This window comes from Ochlerotatus camptorhynchus, unplaced genomic scaffold (genome assembly GCF_037179485.1).
Source record: "Ochlerotatus camptorhynchus isolate MF236.1 unplaced genomic scaffold, CSIRO-AGI_Acam_v1.1 ptg000434l, whole genome shotgun sequence".
Classification (NCBI taxonomy): domain Eukaryota; kingdom Metazoa; phylum Arthropoda; class Insecta; order Diptera; family Culicidae; genus Ochlerotatus; species Ochlerotatus camptorhynchus.
In genome coordinates, this window is record NW_027040920.1 from 11,499,256 (window position 1) to 11,520,086 (window position 20,831).

Consider the following 20,831-nt stretch of genomic DNA (forward strand, 5'->3'; position numbering starts at 1 on the left):
TTTTCTTTTAAGACTACCTTAATATTGGTTTTTTGAGTTAATTAGTGCTTTTTTCAAATTTGATCAATTTATCATGTTCTAAAAAATTGTTGGCATCATTAAAATATACAACTTTGATGAATACACCAATGCTTTTCATTGACATCTATGTGATATACAGCCCATCAAGCGTTTTTGTGACGTCATATTCAACGGCTCGAAAAGAGGGTGGGCGGGCCCTGGCGGGGTCTAAAACTGGTTGTATTTTGAAGATTACCTTATAAAATAGTACTTCTGAAAATTTTAGCGTTGGGTACTGAGGGGTACCTAGTCAAAACTCGATTCGAAAATGTCAATATTATATACAGCCCATCGGACGGTTTTGTGACGCCATATTGAACGGCCCGAAAAGATGGGAGGCGGCCCCTGGCAGGGTTTAAAACCGATTGAATTTCGAAGATTACATAATAAAATAGTACTCCTGAAAAGTTCAGTGCTGGGTTTCCAGGGGTATCTAGTCAAATCTCGAGTCGAAATAGTCAATGTTATATGTACCCCATCATGCGTTTTTGTGACGTCATATTCAATGGCTCGAAAATAGGGTTGGCGGGCCCTGATGTAGTCGAAAACTGATTGTATTTGGAAGATCACCTTATAAAATAGTACTCCTGAAAATTTGAGCGTTGGGTACCGAGGGGTACCTAGTCAAATCTCGTTTATATATATTTAGTACAAGTTATAAACCAATGTGTGCTACGAGTGTGCTACTTACTCATGATAAAATTTACAACTATATAAAAAATGCATTATCTTGAAATATAATCAATGGGTTTGTTCATCAACTGTATATTCTGAACTTTGATATTTTGAGTATGCCAATATTGAAAAAATATGTTTTAATTACTCCTTACCTGTCTATCTTCGATAATATTTGACATGACGGTTTCCGTGAATCTTCTCTGCCCACACTTTGAACAATTCCATCCGACAAAGATTGAATGAATTCATTTTGAACCACAACTTCAATACAAGTTGTTCGTGAAAAAAATCACACCTAGATAATTAAATAAACCCTATCGCTCTTTGCTATCGCCAAAACGTCAAGCACAAAATAGTCATCTGCAGCAGCGTTCAGCGATGTGCACGCGGAAATTTCAAACATCTGTTGTGAAGTCACGTTCCATGTTCTGAAAAGAGGGTGGGGTGGGTAGGTCCAAAGTTGGAACCCTTTAGAACCGTAGTCAGAATTTTATCATTTAATATAGTTTTCTTGAAAGTTATACCGATAGGTATTGCGAATATTTTAGTCCATATTGTATATAATAAAGGGCAAGGAATATACCAATATTATTAGCTTGCATTATAATATTTGCAACTATCAACATATGAGTATCAATATTGCAATGAATGTACATATCAATGTAGGTACACTGAAGATCAAACAAATTAAGAACAAACCCATTAAATACATCTCCAGATAAAGCTTAATAATATAAATAATTTGCAAGTTCAAACACGTGTAGGTTAAAATCATTGATTCATAACTCAATACCCAACGCTGAACTTTTCAGGAGCACTATTTTATAATGTAATCTTCGATATTCAATCGGTTTTAATCCCTGCCAGGGGCCGCCTCCCATCTTTTCGGGCCGTTCAATATGGCGTCACAAAACCGTCCGATGGGCTGTATATAATATTGACATTTTCGAATCGAGATTTGACTAGGTACCCCTCAGTACCCAACGCTGAAATTTTCAGAAGTACTATTTTATAAGGTAATCTTTAAAATACAACCAGTTTTAGACCCCGCCAAGGCCCGCCCACCCTCTTTTCGAGCCGTTGAATATGACGTCACAAAAACGCTTGATGGGCTGTATATCACATTGATGCCAATGAAAAGCATTGGTGTATTCAGCAATGTTGTATATTTTAATGATGCCAACAATTTTTTAGAACATGATAAATTGATCAAATTTGAAAAAAAGCACTAATTAACTCAAAAAACCAATATTAAGGTAGTCTTAAAAGAAAATCTATTATAGCTCTACAGAGTTATGATGTAGAAATTTGGTGTCTTTAGCAAATGTTCATGAAATCAACTGCTCTGCAACTTTGTCCAAGACATGGAACCATTATCTCGTAACTGGAAAAAGTTAGAATTTGGATGTGTAATACTAGCTTAAAGATTATTCAGGTGTGTATTTCAAAAGATGAGAGATATAATTTTGAGCAACTTATCCCAAGACAGCCAGTCTCTAAAACGTCGAAAAAGGGTAGAAAATATTTTTGACCGTCTTTATTCATATTCGTGCCACTGTGCAGCGTCACGAACATATATGACGTGTCTATTTGTTTACATTCATTAGCTGGTTGCTTCTCTCTCCATTACAATCGACAGAATTCCTCAAAATTGTTTCGCGATTTTACAACGCTCCAAACTTCGCAGGTGAGTGTGACTATTGTCGGCAGCCTCTTTTTCTTCGGCAACCTTCCCATTAGAATTGCGTGTTAACCAGCTGTTCTATTATCGGCAACTCAAAATCAGCCCCATTTTGTAGTGCGTATGCTTCATTTGAAGAAAAATCTGGCATAACAGGATTGCTTGGTCGTACAAATATAATCAGATTGAAGCTGAAAGACTAAGAATCGTTTGGATACATTGAGGGAAGTGTGTTGATGGGAAAAAAAAAATGTGAAATCAACGTCCAAATTTTGGTTGCCGAAAACAGTCAATGGGTGCCGAAGCCGACATTTACCCAATAAAATCTTTTTACAACTTGATACAATACTAGCTGGTGTTATATGCAATCCTAATTTAATATGCCTGTATATACGACTTGATTTGAACATTCTTTTACGATTTATGGTTTGCTGGGATGCTTTAAAACCTTGATGAAGATTGCAATGTTAGTTGGGAAGTGAATCCAATGGTATTTCAATGCGTTAGGACGAAATTAGAATCCGTAGGCCTAGTTTGGAAGCAACAAGTAATGTTTGATTTTTAAAAATATTTCTACAATTTGTGACTCTATATCAAATCTTACGGTACATTCGCGAAACATATATTGATGAATCTACGTTACGGTCGACCAGCAGATGGAAATGATGAGAAAATGAAAATTACGTTTTGCTACCTGTCAAATCGTATGGAATATTTTTTAGTACATCATCACTTTTGAGGTTTTGGATTTCAAACCTAGGTGTCGCATGCACTGGTGCAGTTTCGCGTAGATTCATCAATAACGTTGTCTGTATTCTGGGGGCTGCAATAATTCCAAGGGAGTTTGTTTTCAAGGAAATTTTCCGGAGAATTTCAATATCAGTGCAAGAAGACTACTAAGGATATTCTGAAGAGTATACCACCGATAAACAGATATAACTCTTGCATGTTTGAAGGGAGAGAGAGAAAGATTAGTAATTTCCATTTAATTCCACTACCTTATTTGCTTATCCTTGACAGATACGCGTATTTCGTCTACAATGTGCAGACTTCTTCAGTGTCTTGTACTAATACTCGACTAGTATTACACATTCATCAGGATTTTTGCATGTTTTTCATCGAATACGCATTTCCTTGCGGATTGTATACACACAGATAGCAAATTTGTCAGCGTTATTAAGTGCACATTAGAACTTTTACTTATTTAGATCCGGTATATTTCTAAAACCATGAGAAACCAAATTTAAGAAATTGCTTTGTCTTTTTTCCATGGCATAATAATCGGCAATTTATTATCTTTGAACCGGGAAATCCGGGAAAGCCGGGAAAAAAAATTGGGAATTTCAAAATGAAAATTTAGTGGTTACCCTGGAAATGTTCGGGAGGTTGAACTGCAACAACAGGGCGTTTGCGGTTTCTTTAGAAACTTTATCATTTTTTGGATGGCTTCGAAGTAGCAGAAGATCGTTAAGGATGACTCCACATCTTCTCCCAAATTTGTTGGAGGTTTATTTGCTACAGCAGGGCATTTAGGGTATCTATAGAAACTTTCAGAAGATGGTTCTAAGTGACTATTGATCACCTTTGAATATTTTGGAATCTTGAACTGGAACAACAAGGCATGTAAGGTGTCTTTATAAATTTGATGATTTTATGTCTGTCTTTGAAATAGCAGGATGGCGTTAAGGTTGACTACAGATCTCCTCCCAAAATAATGAAAGTTTGATCGGCAATAGCAGGGCGTTGAGGTGTCTAAAGAAACTTGATGTTTTTTATAGCTTTGAAGTCGCAGGATAACTGTAAATCTCATATTAAAATTTTGGGAGGTTGATCTGCATCAACAGGGCGTTAGAGGAGTCTTCGGAAATTTCATGATTTTTTGAATAACTTTGAAGTAGAAAGATGACTACGCATCACCTATAAATTGATCTACAACAACAGGTCGTTTGAGGTGTCTATCAGGGCCATCTTTACTACCCTTGGGGGCTTGGGTCTGTTTTTATGGTGGGGCCCCCTATTTGTTTTCAATTTCTAAATTCTACCTTCCATGAAATAAAAATAAACCTTCTTCGTATGCACTTTTCTTTCAACCTGATTTTATTCTAACATACATTCAATCTTACTTAACTAAATCCGAAATCGACTTGTCATGCCTTCGAGTTTGTTAACACAAGTGTTGAAGCAAATTTTTTGTAATAAATATTAAATTAGGTTTGGTTCATAGCGTCCCTCAAATGAGGTTTTACTAATTTTAATTTAGAAACTGACTGCTATTCTAAACAGTTGGTGGTCATCATTGCATTAAATATCCTGAGAATAATTCTCACATTTGGGAAAACCGATTTCAGTGCATATGTATGTATGTTATTAATAAGTTTGTACAGCAAATGTTGCCATAATCTTCAACAAACTGTATTAGCTGTTGACATTGACGAAACATATTCACGACTTTCATGATTAATTTGAGTAATCTTATGACAGTTCATCATAAGTGCATCTATTGACTGAGTTAACATTATTAAAATGTGCATTTTTTTCAACGACAGATGAAAAAGTTAAATTCCGTTTTTTTTTAAGTTGCGCCCAAATTAAGACAAAATCGAATAAATCAGCATTACACCTCATCTGCGTCTGGTTTACAATTCAGGCTAACTAACAGCACGCGATGATTTTGTAGTGTTAGTGCATTGGAAAAACTTAATATATTATAATATATTAACAATATGGTCCATTCATACCTTTTCCATACATGGTGACCCGAAAAATATTGCTTTGCGCACCATCTAGCGTTGAAAAAGGTCAGCATCAATCATCTAATTACAATAGAGGGGCGCGAATATAGTACTTATTACAAAAGTCAAATTATTTTCATTAATTACATTTTGTATATGGCATGCACATTTGTCTGACGTGTTACTTTTGTCATCAAATAAAATAATATGCTGAAGTACATTCATTTTAAATATTATACAAATTTTTAATTGGTTTACCCTTCGTGAAGATAAACAAATACATTTTTAGCCTTTTTGGCCACAGAGGCACTTTCATCGCTGAAATTCGGTTCGCCAGTTAAGCGAAAGAGTGAATCATATTGTTAATATAAAATATTTGGCTAAATGCAGATCACAAACTTCACCAACGTAGGTGTTTCAAGAGCTGTAAGAAACCCATTACCAATATCTTATTTTAATTCACTCATTAGGTCTCCTTCCTGGTTGATCGAATCCTAAAGAGTCGCAAACATTTCACATACATTATGATTGATGTCGCTGTATGTACTCAATTTGATATACATTTTTTCTGTATATAACAAAACGAGTATTCAATGCTAAGGCATTGAAAACAAAACTGCAACAACTTATTTCTGAAAAGCAAATGGACAGCAAAATGAAAACAAAATTTATTATACAATTTGTCAATTGCAAAAACTGAAATCAAATTATGATTTCAGTTTGATGTTGCAATCAAAATTCAATTTCGATTTGCTGGACTTTGCTCGGGTTATCTGAACCTATGGAATATGGGAATCTACGGAATAGCTTTGACGAGTGGAAGCTGATACTTGATGTCCGCCGCCATTTATAAAACCAATATGGTTGATTCACATTCAAGATGGCGGTTGGATTTCATGTTGGAGCCGGACATCGATTATCAATTTCTACTCGTTAGCCTATTCCGTAGATACAGTTGGTTCAGATAGGTTCAGATGAGTATGTGCTGCTCGGAGGCCACCATCTTGAAAATAGGTCCACCATTTTGGATGTCCAAAAGGCGGCGTACATCGATTATGAATTTATACTTGTCAACAGCATTCCGTAGATTCCTTAATTGCACACGTTCAGATAAGTATTCATTGTCTGGAGGTCGCCATCTTCATAGTAGGATGGACATATTGGATTTCTACTTCTCAACAGCATTCCGTAGATACCCATATTGCGTAGGTTCAGGTGTGCATTCTTTGCCTGAAGTCCACCATCTTCAATCTGGGTCAGCCATATTGGATTGAAATCCACTATCTTATTTGACATCTTGAATTTCAGAATGTCTCAGATTCCAGAAACTACCTTAACCATATTTCTATTCTTTGGTTATGAAGTTCAACTTTCCGCCATACTCCTCAAAGTGCACAAAGAGAAGAAAAATTGAGGAGAGCATGCAGCCATAACTGGGAGACTTGACTTTTCTCTCCTACAGCTGCTCTATGTGTGACAACGGTACTGGAAACTGTGACTGCGCTTCTTTAGCCGTACGCTGATTAAATCATGACTTGGGGCACGAGATTGTTTTCCCTTGATTTATCTTCCGTCGATCGTGTTGTTTGTACTGAGTACCGACGCCAGGAAGGCAGCTTTCACACCTGCACCTATCGAGCCATCAACACATGGACCGGGGATCAACGGCTTTACTTTCCATCCTAAGGAAGACGCGATCGGAGATTTAATGCCTCAGAAAATCCCGACGGTGCCGATTGGGATTGAACCCAGGCCATTTGGAAGCAACGGACAACACACTGAACCCAGTAGATCAGGTTGCGAAAAGTTCCATTCGCTGGCGTGGGAATCGAACTCTCACTTCGTGGTACTCACAATACGACGACTGACGTCGCTAACCACACGACCACGAAGCCCACCCTTAATCGAACAGGCTTGCATTGCCAGATGGCGCCTCACCTGCGTAATTCTCAACGAGCCCAAGCGATTTGCAAATCTGTCCAAAACACTCACCCTTAGGTCACTAACAAGTCCTCACCCTTAAGTCAATCATCACCGATATCACCCAACAACCACCCATCGTCACCAAGGTATTTAACGTCGCAAACCAACGGTGCATCGTATTTTCAAACACCTTCATATTCAGCCATAGCTCGTACATTCCACGCTTCCCCAATTATTCACCAAATTTGCTTAGCTCTGCTACCCCAAGAAAAGTCCCATGCGTTCTGATGCAGTATGCTCTGCTTCAGAGCGGTTATACAATCTTTCGAGTAATCTTACCCATTTCTTGTAAACTTCAGAGAGGCTATGTATGGTGCAGAGATTTTAATTTCTGGCCTATTCTGCGTGGTGTTGGATGTGAGATGGCTCGCTGTCCTGGTGAAGTAACATGTCACCTCAACCTTAGACATGATATTTGAAGATTACTAGACTTGAACTTCGCAAAATTCGGAGATATTCTCAGAAAATTTTGTGACGTTCGAATATTTTTTCTGAAATTCACACACTAATTCTGAAGTGCGTTGTACTTCTTTGAAGTTTGCAATACTTCCATGAAGATTGCAGAACTACTCCGAAGGAGCTTTAAAGAGTTACTATGCAATTTATGAATGATCTGATAACTTTAAGGGAACATCTCTGATCTTAAAAGGAAGTTCTCTGAAGTTCAGGAGAAATTCTCTGAAGTTCAGGTGAAATTCACTAAAATTCAGGCGGCATTTTCAGAACTTCAAGCAAAATTATCTGAGCTTTAGATGAAATTATCTGAAGTTCAGGTGGAATCCTCAGAGTTACAGGCAAAAATCTCTGAACATCAGGTGAAATGCTCTGAACTTTAAGGGAAGTTCACAGAAGCTCTTAGTCCAACGATCAGTTCACAGAACGCGTAATTTTCGAAAAAAAAAGATCAGAGTACTTAAAAAAATCTCTAAGGTTCAGAGAACTTCCCTTCCAATCAAAGCTCCAGGAAGTTCAACGAAAAGTTCAGAGAACTTTCGACAAGAAGTAATGAGAATTTCCAACTAGAGGTTCAAAGAACTTCTTAAGAGAAGTTAAGAGATCTTCCGACGAGCAGTTCAGAGAACTGCTGATGAGATTTACAGAGATCTTCCGACGAGAAGCTCAGGGAACTTCCGTTGAGAAGTTCCCAGAACTTCATTTAAGTTCTCTGAAGTTCTGACGATAAGTACAGAGAGTATCCGAGGAGAAGTTCAAAGCTTTCGAGAAGAAATTCAGTGAATATGCGAGGAGAAGTTCAGAAAAGTTCCGAGGAGAAGTTCAGAGAAGTTCTGAGAACATCCGACGAAAAAATCAAAGAACTTCCGATGAGAACTACACAAAATTCCCGACGAGAAGTTCAGAAAACTTTCGAGGATAAAATCACAGAATCTCCAACGAGAATTCCTGAGAACTTTCTATTTCCTCTAATACACCGAAATCGCCGTATCAAAGTTATTCCCGAGATTAAAATTGAGGATAATACGGCATGGTACTCAGGATAATTTGAGATTGGCGAATCATCCTCGATGGAGCTATTAGTGCATACAATGCAAATTCCCATTGAAGACGTTAACGCTGACGTTGACGATTAACACCCCTGATTATAACCAAGCAACTGATCTCGATAGAAATCAAAACTATTCGAGTCGCCAGAAACTATCCAAAATTGAAAACGGACTGATTAAGAAATCTCAATGTGGCTCTCGATGCAGAAAAGGTTGGAGACCACTGCTATAACGGATGGGTCGAAGTACCTACATTCGTGCCAAAAGCTGACCGTGAGCATACTTACAATGGAAACAACCTGCAGCAAGGCATAATGGTACGCGATGAGTGTTGCGTATCCGATGATATTCCAGGAAAAATCGTTGATAGCCTCCATATTGTACACCCCTAAAACGGAACACACCCCCCTTTTTAGATCCCTCTTATTTATCACGCAAAACCATCTTGGCAGCTCACCCCCAGTTCGTAGCAGAAAGATCGGTATGATACACATCAGCGCGTGCTGAATCCAGTAGGCAGCCGCCTCCAGCGGCAACTGCCGGCTGTCCGTTTCCGGGAACATGAACGCCAGCAGTGGCCCGTTCAGGTAGTTCATCTGCAACCGGAACAGCGCCGTCGAGCTTTTCTTCGGCTTGTTACACGCTAGAAGATAGATCTGCAAAGACAAAGTTTCAACCATTAGAATCTGTCACGGCTGAAAGCCGATCCCAATATGTACGAACGAACCTGCATCAGCGTGGTGATGTGACAAGGATTTAAAATGTAGATAACAGTCCTAGTTGCAAATTTAAAGCCTATTTCGACGCCCAGCGTCAGTGTCATCATGATGAGCAGCATCTGTTTGGCCCAGCTGGGAGCTTCCCCCTCGACCGTGACCGTGGGATTGTGGGCCGCACTGTTGCACCGATGGCAGCTGCAGTACTCCACCGACGACGATCGGCGGTGGTGCGTTTGGTGCAGTAGCAGCTCCCGGTGATCCGGCTCCAGATGGTGGCCGCTACCTCCGCCGATACGTTGGTAGTGATGCTGCAGGTTGTGATTGCTGCTGCTGGCAAGGTGACTAATACTACTGCTGCGAAAGCCCAAGGAACTACCGTGTGCAGTCGCGGCTGGGGCGGCAATGAAGGGCATGTTCCGACGGAAGGTGATCGGTTTCAGCCGGCCAATGGCCAGTTTGATTGCAATGAAGCATATCGGTACGACGATCACCGATTCCACTAGTTTCCGAGTGGGCGTCAGGTAACTGGCACATTCTGGACCGGTGTTCCGCGGTACGGAAGCATTGACGCCATCGTACGCCCAACCCAGTTGCATGATTGCAGTTGCTGTGGTGCAGCTGGTCGATGGCGTGTGCCGGTTGGATCAATTGTTGAGCAAACGTGGTTAGGGATTTCGTCGTATACTGCGGAATGTGTGGAAATCTGTAAGCCAAAGGGGGGAAAGAATAAAGTTCGTTGTTAGTGGAAATTCTTTCAGGTACAGTGCTAAATTAGATTATCAACCAGTGAGTTTTCATGGCACATTCGTGATGAGCCTTCCGTCTGGGAACCAAACGAACTTTCCGAAGAAAAATGACTAAAGTTTTCAGAGCGGAGAATTTATGTTCGATGGGAGGTAGTCAATTTGCATTTCCCCCCGCTTCGCGTGAGGCTCTAATGCTAGCTGTGGGAATCAAGTGTTCGCGAGGAAAATTGGATTATTATCGATTGATTACTTCAAACTTCTTTTTTTAAGTGGGCGTGTATGTTTGTGTCGTAATGTATTTGTTTGGAGGTTATTTGAGTAAACTGTGGAGCGAGGTGATGGTATTCAATGTTTGCATCGGGACTTAGCTAGTTGCCGTTCTTCAATTGTTCCACTTTAGACCCATTTCCGAATCCAATTTAGCAGACTTACATCCGAATCAAACGAATCATAGGTAACAACCATTACAAAGACGTTTGGGACCGTGTCGTTGTCTATGCATCTTGATCTTGATGGAGATAAATTTATCATTGCCTCGTCGTCATCCTCGTCGTGATGCGGACAAGTGAATAATGGGAATGCATCACGCTCAATCATTCTCTGTTGCTCATACGGCAGCGGCCGTACGCGGTTTAGTCTTGCAGGGTCGCGAATATTTATAAACAGTGCGAAATTGCCTCTTATTCCAACAGTTGCCATGACCATTTGTATTTGAATGTTTACAAACAGTTTTAACTGGGACGCTTTGCTATCGGGGATGATGATTGTGACTATCAGGTCAATTGCAAGTTCATATGAACGACTGTCAGGGTCGTGTACTAAACTGATTAGTAGTGTACGTTGGAAGATGATAGTGGATAGGGATTATTCAACTCTGCAACGTTATTGAATGAAAAGAATAATATTAATAATAAGATTTTGTTTGTATTTGACGCTTCGCGCGTCGTATTATTCCTGGTATGGCAGCGGTTTTTGAAAATGTATTCTTATAACGTAAAGGAATTTAAAGCAAACCAGCTCCCTGATTTATCATAAGATTAAGAAAACTGATCTGTATCAGAATCATGCAAAACATTGAATGATCTTCTTTTATGTAGGTCAATTCGTGCTTCGTCTGAGTTATGTTGTGATCCAAATAAGCAAATATGAAATCAACAAGGATTCGAAACTGATAGGTTCTCTCAAGGATTGTAACTGGCTACTTGCGGAAGTTGCTTTCCACATCCGTCAGAAGATTTTTGCGATTTCGCCTGGAACTGTATTCAACATTTATTTAGAAGTCTTTCTGGATTCCCTGAATTTCGCGGGAAACCAAATCAGATTTTTAAAGGTGATACGTGATTGTTGGTGAATTTCCCGGGAATGGTTTTAATACACGCCTTTACTGCTAAGACTAGAAGGTCCCGAAATAACGTGTTCAACTTTTTGGCTCAGCTCTGGTACTCGCTTCGGTCCCAAGCTAATCGATTCACCCCTCGAAACATAGGAAAATCCACTAACCCCTCATTTTATCTGTCAAACTTTCATAGCGAATCAAAACAAACATTGTGTAGTAGTAGAATTTCAACTAGAATGGGGTGCGAAAATCGTTTGCTTGGGACCAATAGGCTAGTCAAGTAGTGAGCCAATTTAAAATCGTTAGTTTCGTATTGATTGTTGATGGTACTAAGCAAACTTAAAACGCGATTTTCTCGGCTTGCTTATTTTCGCTATGGGACTGACATGCAAAGAGCCGGAGTTTAGGGCGGTACAATCTCATTATCGAAAGTGGTACCGTATACCCGTGACGTTTTATGGCAAAACTATATTTTAGACTTCAACTCAGTAGAGCATAAGAAACTCAAACATAGTAAAAATTTCCTGTCCTAGAAAGTCGTCGTGCACTGTGTAGTTTGAAGTGATTTCTAAAGAGACGTATTTTGACGCGAATTTCCCAAATACGTTCTGAGAAGAGATAATTCTGAGCAGAATTTCAAGGCAATTCTGAATGGCATTTCATGGGAATTCTCAATTTTTAAAAATAATTAGGAAGCTTCAGTAAATTCTTGAAAGAATCAATATAAATTCGTAGAGAATCTAGGGATGAATTTTTATGAAGTTTGTTCCGCAGAGATTTACTGGATTACATAAAATAAATTCTCAAGTGACTTCCAGAGTCAGGCGCAAGCTAATTTCGATCTATCAAAAAGCGGAATCAATTAAATATATTGTAGACCAACAATTGAAAACGTACTATCAAGTTTTATAAACAAAACGTTGATTATTGTTTTCTCGCCAATCGAACGCAAATTACCGGCATCATAGGATAGGTGAAACTTTCCCCAGCCCAAAGATGGTGTTAGTTTACGTAGGCGTGCATTAAGTCACGATGGTTTCGGAAGTTTTGTTCGCAATAGCTGATGTGCTCTTTTCTGTTGTTGGTCGTGATTTGCTCGATTGGTTCCGCTATTTGACAGCTCAATTGGTTCCCGAGATTCTGCCCGCCAGACTATGAATATAGCGACTATAAAGCTACCATCATCTTTTGTCGAACTGTCCTGCGAGCTTAGCGAGAAATTCGTTTATATTGCCGTGGTAAATCAAAGAGAAGAGAAAGTCGATGAAGAGAATCGATCAACGAAGATATGCCCTTTTCAAATGTTACGCGAGAATGCATATTTAAATTCGAAAAAATGTGGCATCACTGCCTTAACCACCCTCATTAGCTATGCCAACGGGGCTGATCTTTCAGATAGTTTCCAGATTTATTTCACGATGTACCAGTTCTAATAGCGATTGTAAGAATGAGGGTGAGGTATAGACCAAAATTTAAGGGGTTACGCCTACCTGCAAACTTTCAAAAAATCGATTTTTTTTTATTGTCCTAATCGAAAGTATATAAAGTCAAGAATATTTCCTCAAAAGATCAAGTTGATCCGATGAAAATTGTGAAAGTTATGCGACGTACAAAAATATTCACTTATAGTGGACTAAGCCCAACTTGAAACTTTAAACGCGATTATCTCGGAATCATATTTTCAAAAGCGGTGCCAAAAATTTCTCGAAATGTATACATTCGATTCGTCCGATTCGTTTTGATTTCTGTTCAGTCCACGATCGTTCGGATTTCGTCTATCATTTAATTTCGATTTTTTACAGCCGATCAAAGACAAATTTTAAGGATCAAAAATCGGCACTTCAACTTTGCAAGGCCGCCATTTTGTCAAAAAAAAAAAAAAAAAAAAACCGAACGATCAAGGACTAGTTTAACACATACTTAACGATTTGGCATGGTTTTTTTTATTTCAGATGATTACATCACAAACTGCAGTTGGCACCGCAAAAAGCGTTTTTTAGAACATCGTCCACGGGGAGCAGCCGTGCGGGGCACCAGGACCTCGTTTTTACAGCATCGACTGATAAATGTACCATTTAATGTGTTTTCAATAAACGGCAGAAAACCGATTTTCAATATGTTGCGTCGTTTTCGAGAAAAAAAAAATCCAAACTTTCGCTTTTTTCGGTCTTGCAGGTAGGTGTAACCCCTTAAAGCGCCAGTTACACTATCCTCCTTGTGAACATATTGACATGTGTAACGTCCGATTTAGATGTAGTCATTGTTGCCGGTATTCCAGATTTATCTAGATTTTCCAGATTTTCAGTCGTCTAGCCAGATACACAGACAGATCTTGTTTATATCCAGATTTTTTATATATGTTCCAGATTTTCCCATGTGTTGCTTTATAAATATAACTGCAGATTTTAAAATGTGTTGCTTTATAAATATTTTTTTTTTTTTATTATTATAGTCACTTTAACACTCTTGGGTCATTCGTGACTTGTCCGGGGGTGAGATTTGAACTCGTGACTTTGACGTGAGAGGTATGGATGTTAACCACTACGCCGGGGTCGCCCCCTTCTTTATAAATATAACTGCAATTAATGGATCCTCTAATCAAAAAATAAAAGACCAAACTTACTACTGCCTATATTTTTTTTAGAATCCTGAATTTATAAAAATCAATGTTTGAATATGGAGGATTTTTCCTAATTTTGGAATTTTGAGAAATCGAAAACTGTTCAGGATTGAAAACAATAAATTGAGCTTTGGAAAATTAGCAAGGCTTTTGAATCTAGACAACCACCAGGACTTTGAATTATGTTCGTGATATTTTTGAGGATAATTAATTAGAATTTTTTAATAGAATTTTAAAGTACCTGTGAATATTGAGTTACCTTCTTCTTCTTCTTCGTCGTATTTCAAGCTTATTGCTTATCGCAAATTAGATTATTACGTGCTCTCAACTTAGTGTTCTAGATGCACTCCCACAGTTATTAATTGAGAGCTTTCGATGCCTGGTACCATTTTTGCATTAGTATAATTGTGTAGCAAGAACAATCACAACTCTACGCCCAGGGAACTCGAGAAATTTTCCAACCCGAAAAATTCCTAGGCCGGACCGGGAATCGAACCCAGCCACCTCCAGCATGGTCTTGCTTTGTAGCTGCGTCCTTACCGTCTGAGCTAAGGGAGGCCCCAATTGAGTTACCTTAGCAGTCTGAAATACTTTAGAATTCTGAATTGCCCTTGATTTCAGAATTTTAAGGTAATTCTGTAAATAGTTTACAGTGAAGTGTAAGTATGCAGTCAGTGCAACCTTTGATTGATGTGAAGACGGTTTAAATTGTCTTTTGCAAACTCTGATGACAATTGTATGGAGAATTTGTGAAGAAAGGAAATAATTAGAATTCGGAAGAGAAATCGTAGACAATTCTTAAGATGAAACTTAAGGAGAATGCTGATATGAATCGTGAGAATAATTTCAATGGAATTCTGTCCAATGTTTCTAGGGAGATTAGGTTTTATCAAGGAAGACTTTCAAGGCTATTTTGGCAAAGTACTTGAGTGCTTAGAGTATACTGAAGAGGATTAGTCTGAGAAGAATGTGATGGTCATTCTGAAGAGCGTACCAAGGAAGTTATTAAGAATATTCTAAGGGAAATTTATAGAGAAAAATTGAGACAAAATTATGCCAATTCTTGGAAATTATTACCAGTTTGAGGGAATTGTGGAATCAGATAGCGATTTATAAGAGATTACAAGAGATATTGCTAAGCACTCTTAGAATGTAACTGAAAAAGTTTGTATATTATAAAGATTAGTTTAGCGGAATCCAGAATAGAAGTATGATGAAATTCTAGCAGGATTGAAATTGAACTCTGTAAATGAATTAAATTCAGACTAACAAAAAATTTCATGATCTGGGACCCAGGAAAAATATAAATTCCAGAATTTAGAATCATTTCAAGTTCCTCAGACTTCAAAATGACATTTTCAAACTTTCATTTTAGTTATATAATAAAATTAATCTTTGGCATAAAATTATTTGTAATGGTCATGTGAAGTAATGTTAGGCTTTGATTCTCACTTCAGCCAGGAGAATTTTAGCTTGAAATAAAATTGCCTACTGGTCTACCAAGTGTTGTGAGTTGAACAAGGAATCAAAAATATCTCCAAATGACAAAATAACAAGCGATCAACGAACCGAATAATAACGCTATGTCAGAGGTGGAAAACAATAATGATATAATCTTCACCGTTCTTTTTCATGACAAGCAGCTCGTGCGACCCTACTCATTCGGGGCGGTAGAAGGAAACGAGCAAATTGTTGGCAAGCTGCTTCACGAAGTAAAGCCGAAGATGATACACGTGTGGGAATGGGAATTTTTTTGTTATGTCTTTTCCCGATTCATATCAAGCTATGTCCTCATCCGTGTATATTGCAACAAAGCAGGCAAGCAATATATCATTATCCTTCTACCACTCGGATCGAGCTTTGTTACAGAGCGAGTTTGTCATGGTAGTCGTAGCAACCGTTTTGTCTGTATCGTTGGTTGCTTTATGTGTTTGGATTCGCTGGAGTTGAATGATTTCAAGAATGTAATTGGAAGTCTTATCAGTATCAGAGTAATATTAGAATTATATAGAACTAATAAAATCTTTAAGACATATTCTGGTACTGCATCTAATAGTAAGGTAACTATTAGTAAAAAAAAATCATGCAATCAAAGTTTTTTTTCCTCTGTTCGGGACCTAACACTACTGTGACCAGTAAATTGATCTATTGTAGTATATCCCGTGTCCTTAGTTTAGTGCATGTCGTATTACTCCATCACTATTGAGAAATGATGAAGTATTCGATTTTTTTACAGTTGCCACTCTTGCATTTATCGCAAGGATCCGACTCTAATTGAAAGCTCCCGCTATTTATACCCTTCGGAGTGTTGAAACACCCTCCAAAGGCACGCCCCTTTGTCAGTCAAAATTGAATTCCTTAGCAACAAAATTTAGGAATGACACCGATAATGACCATGCATCAGAACCCTAGTATTAACCACTCCTAATGAATATGATTAGGAGCTGTTCATTGAATACGTATACAGTTTTTTTTGGATTCTTGACCCCCCTTCTCCCTGTGTAGACAATTGTCATACATTTTGTTTTAATTTGTATGGGCCGTGGATGATTGTCGCCCCCCCCCCCCCATAAGCTGTCTACGTAGTGTATGAACAGCCACTTGCAGTAACGATTGGATTTTCTCGGTTTATTGGTACTACTACTACACTGAGTCAAATGTTCGTAAATTTTCCTCATTTTCCAGCAGATTATTGAGGTTTTTATTTGGGTAGTTCTCATCGGCCGTGCACAAATTTGAAGGGACAAAATCCAACTCGTCTTATTGGAATACGTACATTCGACGATTTTGCGTACGATTTCTTCTTCAGATGATAACGCTCAAACCAAACATTAAGCCTTCCCCTGACTGAAAAACCGACTCGAAGGTATCAACCATATTGATCGGATAAGCCATCTTGAAAAAGCTTGCCTAGATGAAACGCGTCCACAGACGCACAAACAGGCAATAGGAAATTTCATCTTGCCTAGTCGATTTTTCATATTTAATTTCATTCTACGATGCCGCAATCAAACTGTCCAGCCAGATCGAGCCGAGTTCTATCGATTGGAAATGTTTTATACAGTTGAGATAGCTTGTGTGGATGGCTATCGGTGCGCACTTAAATTTTAGCTTTCGTAGAAGACCGACATGGATTTTGCTGGTCAGACGTCGTTCGGATTTCACCTGCGTTACAAATGTAAAGTATGAAATTAAACCACATTTAACGACTTCTTATGTATTTTTGAACAAAAATACTCATTTTTTTCTGCCTACAACGCCAATGGTACAACACGACAAAAATATCAGAGGGGATCAAATATGTCCAGTTACGTTAACAGTATCAAATATGTCCAGTACGGTAACGTCCGTATACCTGTTTTAGTCGCTGCATAGGTCCTTACCTGATTTATAATAGGTAAGAAGTTTTACAATCCCTTATTTTCATACCTAGTAATAGTATCAATACTACATATACATGAACAAGATACTTATGGTACCTAGGCATTAATTTTGATCATATAAATAGCTGGATTTGTTCCAAAAGCAACATACAGAGTTTCAACTTCGCTTGGAATGGGTCTTATGTCTGATTATACCTTGACTTTTTCTTTTCGTTAACATTTGTTTAAGCTTCTATCTGTTCTGAATTTTCTATTAAATTTGTATCTATGCAGAGTTTTCTGCTTTCACGTAATATACTGCTTTAGTTTTCAACTTCTTTACAATGTGAATCTCCTTTTCGTTGCAGTGACTTTGTTTCTGTCCTGAATTCTTGTGATGATGTTGGAAATGTCTTGGTGATTGCTGTCTCCACGTCAATGATGATCTGCTTCTTGTATTGGTTTCTTTATTTAACCCTTCTTGTGTCAATTGTTCTTCAGTGACTGGGGACCAAGACGATTGGCGTTGTTTGTTTAGTTTGTCTGCCTTGGCCTTTGGTTTTCGTTAAAAAAAATTAAGCTTCTATATGTTCCGAATTTTCTATTATATTTATATCTGTGCAGAGTGTTTCCGTTTTATATCCGATTCACACTACTCAACCTTGGCCCTGTCCAGAACATGCTGTCGAAATTCTTCTGATGAGCCTTTTTACTTCCGTAATCCTATCCTTATACTTTTTGCTTGTAAAGCGTTGCGATGGTTTTCGTGCGCGAAAAAACATTCGGCATTTGTTAAATTGAAAATTTTCCACTCTATATTATGAAATTAGTTCAAAATTATTTAACTGACTGAAGTCTACAGGTCAAAATTATTTAACTGACTGAAGTCTACAGATCAAAATTCCAAATCTGAACGACTGCTTGTTAAGGTAGGAGTTCCTCAGGGTAGCCTATAACATTTTCACTTCGGATCTCACTGATTTGCCTCAGAGTTGCCACAAATCTTTGCTCGCTGATGACATAGGCATTTTTGCTAAATGGAGGAGGTCTTCGTGTTATTTGTAGCAGAAAAGTTTGGATTTTGTCTTCTTATTTCCAAAAATGGAAGGTTTCTCCCAATGCTTCTAAAACTCAACTTATAATATTTCCACATAGTTACTATGAACGGAGTTCCAATTTCCTGGTCAAACCAAGTGAAATATCTTGGATTGGTAATTGACCAAAAATTAACTTTTAAAGATCACATTGAGGACATTCAAGCCAAATGTAACAAATATATAAAATGTGTGTATCCTCTTACAAACAGGAAATCCAAACTTTGCCTTCTAATATTCAAACAAGTTTTTAGACCGGCCATGCTTTACGCTTATGGTCTAGTTGCACTACCAGGAAAAAAGCACTTCAAAGGATTCAGAACAAAGTTAAAAATCTTCTGGACAAAATGAAGCATCATGGATATTTTCGTAACACAACTCCACAAAATGTTATGTTATGCTCTACGGGTTCATAGGTTCCATGCGAGATATGTAAGTGACCTGATTTGAGTCTTTCATATTTAAATGAAACTATGTTTATGTTTTTTTGACAGGGGGATTATGAATCTTCCAGCCATATTAAGACCATTATGGCTCATGCGTTTTATTTTAATAGGGTGTATGTATTTTCATGGCCACTATGTTTGAAAACAACATATCTGAATAACTTTGACTATATGTTTAGTATTTCTTCTGCGTGAAGTCAACAATTTACATAGTTGAATATGCTCATTTAAAATAACAGACTAAAGTGGTAATTTTTATACGATAGATGGAGGAGATGAAAGTCTAGAGTAGATAGTTCCGTTAGAGTACGGCAGTGTGAAAATTGCATATAGATAGTAGATAGCGAGCTAGGACAACTTTTAAGGAAGGTACAAATCGGTTTTTTCATCTCTCTTTACCAAACTCCCCCTTTGGAGAGGGATGGTGAGATTGCCACCACTGGCAAAAACAGCTGAACGCCGACCCGCTCAAGTACCAACGATGTGTTTGAAACAGTTCTACCAATTTTTACCGCACTTCAGTTGTTATTTGAAGGAAGGCATCCAGTCGTAGGTTTGGAAATTGCAGCTATTGTTTACCCCTACCACGGTATGTGCTCCTGTCATCGTCGACTTGACGATCTCGAGGAGACACGGGTGGGGTAAGTGCTGCTACTGTACCTTTCGACCAATGACAGTAATTGATGGTATGCCCCCATCCAGAGTTATGTACTATATCTGAACAAGAAAGTACACTGAAAAAAAAATTGAAATACTTTTTAAATCATCAAACAACTTCATTGAAAATATGTAGTTTTTTCATTTATATTTCTTGGAAAAATGGAAGTCAATTGGAGACTTTTAAAAATAATTCAGAAAGGGTGTGAGTTTAAAGTAAAGTTTTTGAAGCAGACCGACTTTTCATAGATTTTGCTGATCATACGTCGTTGCAATGTAAATTACTGAGTAACAAATGTAAATTATGAATTTTAACCATATCAAACGATTTCTGGAGCCATTTTAAACAAACATGCTCATGTCTAACATTTTATGAAACAAACCATTTTCGATACATTTAGAAAATAAATTCGAAAATTGTTTTTTTTTTACTGTGTGCAACACCGATGGTACAACACGACAAATATATAGGGGATTAAATATAACCAGTATCCCCTATTAAATTATGGCTACTCAAAAACATACTTTAACTACCTACACTAACGTCTGTATACCTGTTTAAATCATCTTTACCTGTTTTATAATAGGTAAGAAGTTTTACAATCCCTTATTTTCATACCTAGTAATAGTATCAAAATTCTACATATACCTGAACAAAATACTTATGGTACCTAGGCATTCATTTTGATCATATAAATAGCTGGATTCGTTCCCAAAAGCAGCATTCAGAGTTTCAACCGCGCTTGAAATGGGTCTAATGTCTGATTATACCTTGACTTTTTCTTTTCGTTAACATTTGTTTAAGCTTCTATCTGTTCTGAATTTTCTATTAAATTTGCATAGTTTTCTGCTTTCACGTAGTATACTGCTTTAGTTTTCAACTTCTTTACAATGCGAATCTCCTTTTCGTTGCTATGACTTTATAAATTCACCATCTTGCAAGTTTTGTTTTGTAGTTTTCAAAAAATTGGATTGTTAGGTTTTTACAAAATCATGCGGAGTCAAACTTTCTAATTTTGAGCTGAAAAATGAAACAAACTCATTGGTTTGCTTTACAATAGTTTCTAAATCACATCTGTCAGTGGTAACCCGTTGTTCGAATGAAAGCTTTTCAAAAAAGTTTTCTTCCAGTTGTTTCAATAAACTGTCTTCTAAAACTGAGGTATCTGGGCAGTTTTTACATCTTCGTAGATGGCAATGAGTTGTCTTATTTTC

At 37.8% G+C, this 20,831-nt stretch overlaps 1 protein-coding gene across 7 annotated transcripts in view; it reads right to left on the minus strand.

The window, feature by feature from the left end:
• Positions 1–20,831, minus strand: part of LOC135711711 (uncharacterized) — a 135,272-nt gene that overhangs the window by 8,998 nt on the left and 105,443 nt on the right. For all 7 annotated transcript variants that reach the window (XM_065234670.1, XM_065234676.1, XM_065234672.1 and 4 more), the window contains 3 exons: positions 9,364–10,058; positions 9,094–9,292; positions 8,924–9,024 (listed from right to left, as the gene is read on the minus strand). In XM_065234670.1, the coding sequence (XP_065090742.1) occupies positions 8,924–9,024; positions 9,094–9,292; positions 9,364–9,951 (888 nt within the window). In that variant the 5' untranslated portion in view covers positions 9,952–10,058. The remainder of the gene's footprint in view (positions 1–8,923; positions 9,025–9,093; positions 9,293–9,363; positions 10,059–20,831) is intronic.